Source organism: Mus caroli, chromosome 5 (genome assembly GCF_900094665.2).
Source record: "Mus caroli chromosome 5, CAROLI_EIJ_v1.1, whole genome shotgun sequence".
NCBI classification, from domain to species: domain Eukaryota; kingdom Metazoa; phylum Chordata; class Mammalia; order Rodentia; family Muridae; genus Mus; species Mus caroli.
Window position 1 is genome coordinate 79,143,071 of NC_034574.1, and position 5,899 is coordinate 79,148,969.

The 5,899-nt window shown below is 38.2% G+C and overlaps 1 protein-coding gene across 1 annotated transcript in view; it reads right to left on the reverse strand.

Moving 5' to 3' along the window:
* Window positions 1–5,899, reverse strand: part of Cenpc (centromere protein C) — a 56,521-nt gene that overhangs the window by 2,108 nt on the left and 48,514 nt on the right. Inside the window, exons 14-15 of the mRNA XM_029477789.1 lie at window positions 5,275–5,370; window positions 3,088–3,246 (exon numbers count right to left, since the gene is read on the reverse strand). Coding sequence (XP_029333649.1) covers window positions 3,088–3,246; window positions 5,275–5,370 — 255 coding nt within the window. The remainder of the gene's footprint in view (window positions 1–3,087; window positions 3,247–5,274; window positions 5,371–5,899) is intronic.

Here is a 5,899-nt window from a genome sequence, read left to right on the forward strand (position 1 = left end):
TCCCCTACCCACCCACTCCCACTTCTTGGCCCTGGCGTTCCCCTGTACTGAGGCATATAAAGTTTGCAAGACCAATGGGCCTCTCTTTTCACTGATGGCCGACTAGGCCATCTTCTGATACATATGCAGCTAGAGACCCGAGCTCCGGGTGGTACTGGTTAATTCATAATGTTGTTCCACCAATAGGGTTGCAGATCCCTTTAGAGCAATTTTAACCAAAAGGCTTTTGCACTGTTGCTGGTGGTAAGGACAAATGGCCACAAGCTGAGGAACATAGGCTATTTCTAAAAGCTCCAACATTCAGAGAAAAACTGAGCACAACAGTTCCATAACCACACGGGAACTAAATTCTCCCAACAATATCAACAAACAGATTCATCCTTAGAAAAGAAAAGAAGTTGTCAGGGTCTTCATTCCTGACCTGTAATCTAATACAGCCAAGCCTGCCACCTGTAACAAGCCAAAATAAGGTAGAGGCCACTACTTAAACCACTAGTATGTGGTACTTTGTTAGGGCAATAGAAAAATAAAATAAAAAACTCTAACTTTTGCTCTAATTTTGTTCATTCAATGTCATGACAAGTCAGAACCACTTTAGCAGTAAACTTTTCTTTAAAAAAAATGTTATACATGCTTCTTAAAAGATTATGTGTTTTCTGGCAACACAGTTCTCAAACAGAATGATGAACCAAAGATAAGAAGCCAAATCCCTGTTGTGAGTAGGGAGGAATGACAAAACAAAGTAAAAGTCACATATTTAAACATCAAGGTTAAGAAAGAACTAGGGCCAGCCTGTGGTGGTACACACCTTTAATCCCAGCACTGTGGAGGCAGAGGCACGTGAACCTCTGAGTTCATGGCCAGTGTGATCTAGAGTGAGTTCCAGGACAGCCAGCGCTACACAGAGAAACCCTGTCTCAATGATGCTCCCCATTCCTCACCAAAAACAGAGAGGGCTTTCAGCTGTGTTAGCTTCAAATTCGAGGATGGCGAACTTCACAATTTATTCATATGTAGGCATACTATTAATAATCTTTTTTGAAACAACAAAAATAAATGTGAAGTCTGTCCTGCAAACCTTAGGGTGTGCCTACTACTGTGTTTATCAGCAAATTTCATACTTTCAATTTTTTTTGACAGTGTCAAACAATGTTTTATTTTTATTTTTATTTTATTTAATCTTTTTTTTTTTTGCACTCCAAATTTTATCCCCTTCCCAGTCCACCCTCTGTTCCCCATCCCATACTTCCTCCCCACCCTGTCTTCACAAGGATGTCCCTACCCCCAACCCCCACCCTACCAGACCTCTCCACTCCCTGGAGACTCCAGTCTCTTTGAGGGTTAAGTGCATCTTCTCTGATCCCAGACCCAGCAGTCCCCTGCTGTTTATGTATTGGGAGCCTCATATCAGTCAATTTGATGATATTAGTGTGGAGCCCATCATGAAAGAAATTTAGTTACACCAGAATGTCCTCTCCCTTTCTGTCTCTCCCCTTCCTCTTCTCCATCCCTCTCTCCCCTCTACTCTCCATTTCTCCCCATTTCTCTCCTCCTGAAGGAAAGTATGCCTTCAACAAACACATTTCAGACTCCAAAACTGAGAAATAAATGTTCATTTTTGGAAACACTAAATCTATAGTACTATTATTAAACTAAGGAAACAAATGTCAGAGTAAGTTAGAACCTAGCTTATTACTGATAGTTATCCTTTACTATTAAGTATAGAGCTTAGCTCTCCAAGAGCACATGTGTCTTGTTCATTTACTTATGCCTCATGTGGACAGAGGTGCTGTTTCAGTGGCTTTTCACAGCTGACGAATGCAGGAACAGAAGTTAGGTAACTTTCAAAAGTCAATGTAATGACTGGGATTAGAATCAGGGAGTGTGACTCTGTAATTTATATTCTCAACCCCTATAGAAGGATAGCTCTCTAAATAGAAAAATACTCCTCAAAGATTCTGAAGGTCTACTTTTAACTAAAAAAAAATTTTAAAAATTTGTATGTCATTTAAACACATGCCTCAAGCAGAAAAGGCAGATTTAGACAGTCTTGCATATATTTCTAGATCATTTTCCTTATCTAATTAGCTTGAATCTCTAAGAATACCTCTTCTCATTTTGCCAGCATTTGAGAAAATCTTAATTTAAAATGAGAAATAGCTCTACATAGACATTTTTCGAATGAGAACATACAAATAGCTAATATTTGACTATCAGAATGCCAAACTAATCAATAGGGAAATAAAATTACAAGCTATCTATCACCTTATTCCATGAAGAATGATTATTATCAAATAACTAAAGATAAAAATACTGGTAAGATTACAGAGAAAGGTGAACATTTCTATCCCATTGGCACAACTGTAATTGTGCTACCCTATAGAAAATATCACAGAGATCCCTCAGGAGGGAGGAGGGTGGGAATTAACCCCACAGCTACAATATGATCCCTGCACTGAATATATACTGAATATATAAGAAAGAAAATCTTATCACTTGTGTCATCAAATAAAACTAGAGCTCCTTATGTTATGTAAAATAAGCCAAACACACACAAGCTCGAATGCACACAACACTCCAGGAATATTGAGTTACTCTCAATGAGTACTAAGTCACAGGTAGACAAATGGAAACAAAGTTCTGAAACACAATAAGAATAAACAGAAAAGAATACTATGCATATTTTTAAAGCAGTAAGAAACATTTTTTAAAATGTTGTCCTATTTTTTTAGATTAAATTACATCATTTCTCCTTTCCCTTCACTCACTTCAAACCCTCCCTTTTATTATCCCTCCTTGCCCTCTTTCAAACTCATGTCTTCCTTTTCCTTTCTTATTCCATGCAAATATGTATATTATATACATATATGTAACAGTAATTGATTAATCTGATCTAATTACCCAGAGGCGGCAGCCCAAGTTCCTCGCTACTAGCCCCAACATGAGTATTGGCTAACTTCCAACAGATTTACTAAGTGGAAGATTTCGTTGTGCAGTGTAATTATGAGATTTCACTCCCAAGTAAACAGAATTTTAACATATCATCAGTTGTACTTCAGAGAAACAGAAGTAAGTGGAGACGTATACCCACCAATATATCTTGGCCAACATGCTGTTTTCCTTTCTCTTCATAGGGTCCTAAAACCAATTTTCCAGTAGAAAAAAATATTGTATCCAATGTTTTAAAAACTTTCAAACCATGATGCTCAACAAAAAAGCGGTATGTATCTCGTGGTCTTATAAGATCTAGGGGAAAAATAAAAAATAATACACATATTATCTGTATTAATAGGCAGGCAGATAGAAGATCTCTGACTCTGGAAATAGAATGCTGAAGGTCACATTCAGCCTGGACTATAAGCTGCATGATTCTCGACTAGTGAATCTCTCCCCCTAAGCCTTGATTTCCTTCTTTTAAAAGGTGTGTATTAAACAGATTCTGTGACTGCATGAGAAGGGAAGAATGACTGGCACAAGCTAAACACTCTGTGATTTATCTCACTGTAGCACTAATGCTACCATGGAAACTAATATTAGGGGGACACGATAATGAGCTCCATGTCTTTACAAAGCTTAACATGATCCAAAATAAAAATGTATCATCACAATGACGAGTGGGGTCTTGTTCATTTGATGATTAACCAGAAACATTTCTACTTAGTTAAGTAAACACTACAAAAAAGCAAAATATAAGGTTTGGCTAAATAATCACTGTCTCATTTCAGGTTTCCTTTGTACTTAGGAACTTTCCAAGCCTCTTAATACATTATCATCAGCTTCTGGTCTACATTACTAGATATTTGACAATGTTAAGGGTCACATTATACAATGCAATAAAGAAAATGCATAACTATTAAAACAGATAAAGTTAAAAGCAAACACCTTTAACACTAGCACTCGAGAGACAGAGGCAGACAGATGAGTTCCAGCCCAGCCTACTCTACAGAGTGAGCCCAGGCACCAAGGGCCGCACAGAGAAACCCTGTCTTGCGAAGTGGGGGTTCACACAGAGCAACAAAATTTTGAAAACAAAATTTTTCTAGCCTGGAAAAGCTCAAATTATGTTTTCACACTGAACCATCCTTTCTGTATTTTACCCTCACTGCCTTGTAAATAAATGTATCAAGAGAGAATAACTGTTAAGAGTTTACCTAAAGATGATAAATGTAAAATAGTTCATAGAAAAAGTTAAGTGGCAATACCATCAGTGACCTGTAGGTTAACCAACCTGTTTGACTTGGAGGAATAGTTTCTGTGCTCTGAACAAAAATCCCCCCAGAGGCTCATAAAGCTCATATATTTGAATGCTTAGTCACCCGGGAGTGACAGTATTTGAAAATTAGGAGGTGTGGCCTTGTTGGAGGAAGTGTGTTTGGGGGGGCCTTAAGCTTCAAAAACCAATGCCAATGCCAATGCCTGTATCTCTCTTTGCCTGCAGATCAGGATGTAGGCTCTTAACTTCTCCAGCACCATGCCTGCCAGCCTTGCTGCCATGCTTGCCACCATGATAATGGCCTAGCCTATAAAACTGTTAGCAAGCCCCCAACTGAATGCTCATTTATAACAGCTATCTAGGGTATGGTGTCTCTCCACAGTCACATTCCTTTCAGTTAGTAAGAGAAATGCTTCCTCTATGTAAATACTGCTTTATCAGCAAACACTCAAGAACACCCTAAACCCCTAGACTACTATATTCCTTAGAATTATATATAGCCTCTCAGAAACTAAGTGCTTACCGACTATGTAATACAGCATGAGGCTTCTAGGCTCTTAACATTAAAGCGAATATTTGATTGGGTGACTGATGCTACTAATATTCATGTTCACAAAGGTTTCACATCCCAGATGCCATTATTGATGTCCAGAGGTTCAGAAGATAGTGTGTGCCCTAGTTCTGCACGGAGCATATACTGGGGCAGATCAGTTAAATTTCCATAATTTCTCATAAAAATCTCTTCATGTATCTTCTCAATTATAGACTCACTGGGCTTGCTAAAGGAGATAACACACTTGATAGGCAGTAGCACCACTTGACCTCCAGAATTCAGATTACAAACACACGATGCTGTATTTGACATCAATGCTCATCCATAATTGTTCTCATGGAGGCTGGTTATTGGAATATTGGAATACATTTTAATGTTGAGAGAAGGGGAGGAAGAGAGGGAAGGACGAGGCAAAGGGGAAAAGGAAGAGGAGGGAGGAAGAAGAGTGAGCACATAGACACAAATCAATCCTGCAATAGTTTATGTTCAGAATCGTTCCTGAGCTTACCCATGGGGACAACCTCTGCGGTTTCTGGGTCCTTTGCCAATGTTGCCTGAAAGGGATCTCCCAGACGTATATCCAGAGGCAACTCCATCTTAGTCTCTGTAAAACAAATACCACTGAAACGAACATACTTACTTAAAATTAGTCCCCATTAAAAAAAGCAATCAGTACAAAATATAATTGGAGACATATAAGTTGTAAAGAAAACTGACAAGGACTTAACAACTACTTTCTGTTCATAAGTTAGCACTCTAATAAACAAAAATTCAAATGCTAAGACATACGATTTAATGTAAAGCCAAAACCTCTGTGAGACATGTCAACTCTTGAGTTCAAAGACTAACAAGTGATTTTCATATTCCCTCAGAGCTGCAATTATAAAATAGTTCTTAAAAAGTTCATTTTTAAAAAAAGTTCATTAAATGTCTACAGCAGCCATACTTTGAATATGGAAAAGTAAGGTTCATATGACTAAGTGAGGAAATATTTATACTACAGTTATTTTTATAAGAAGAGAATTGTCTTACGTTCCAAATGGGAGTATGAACAGTCATCTATTGTATGGAACACAGGGCCCCCAATGGAGGAGCTAGAGAAAGTACCCAAGGAGCTAAAGGGGTCTACAACC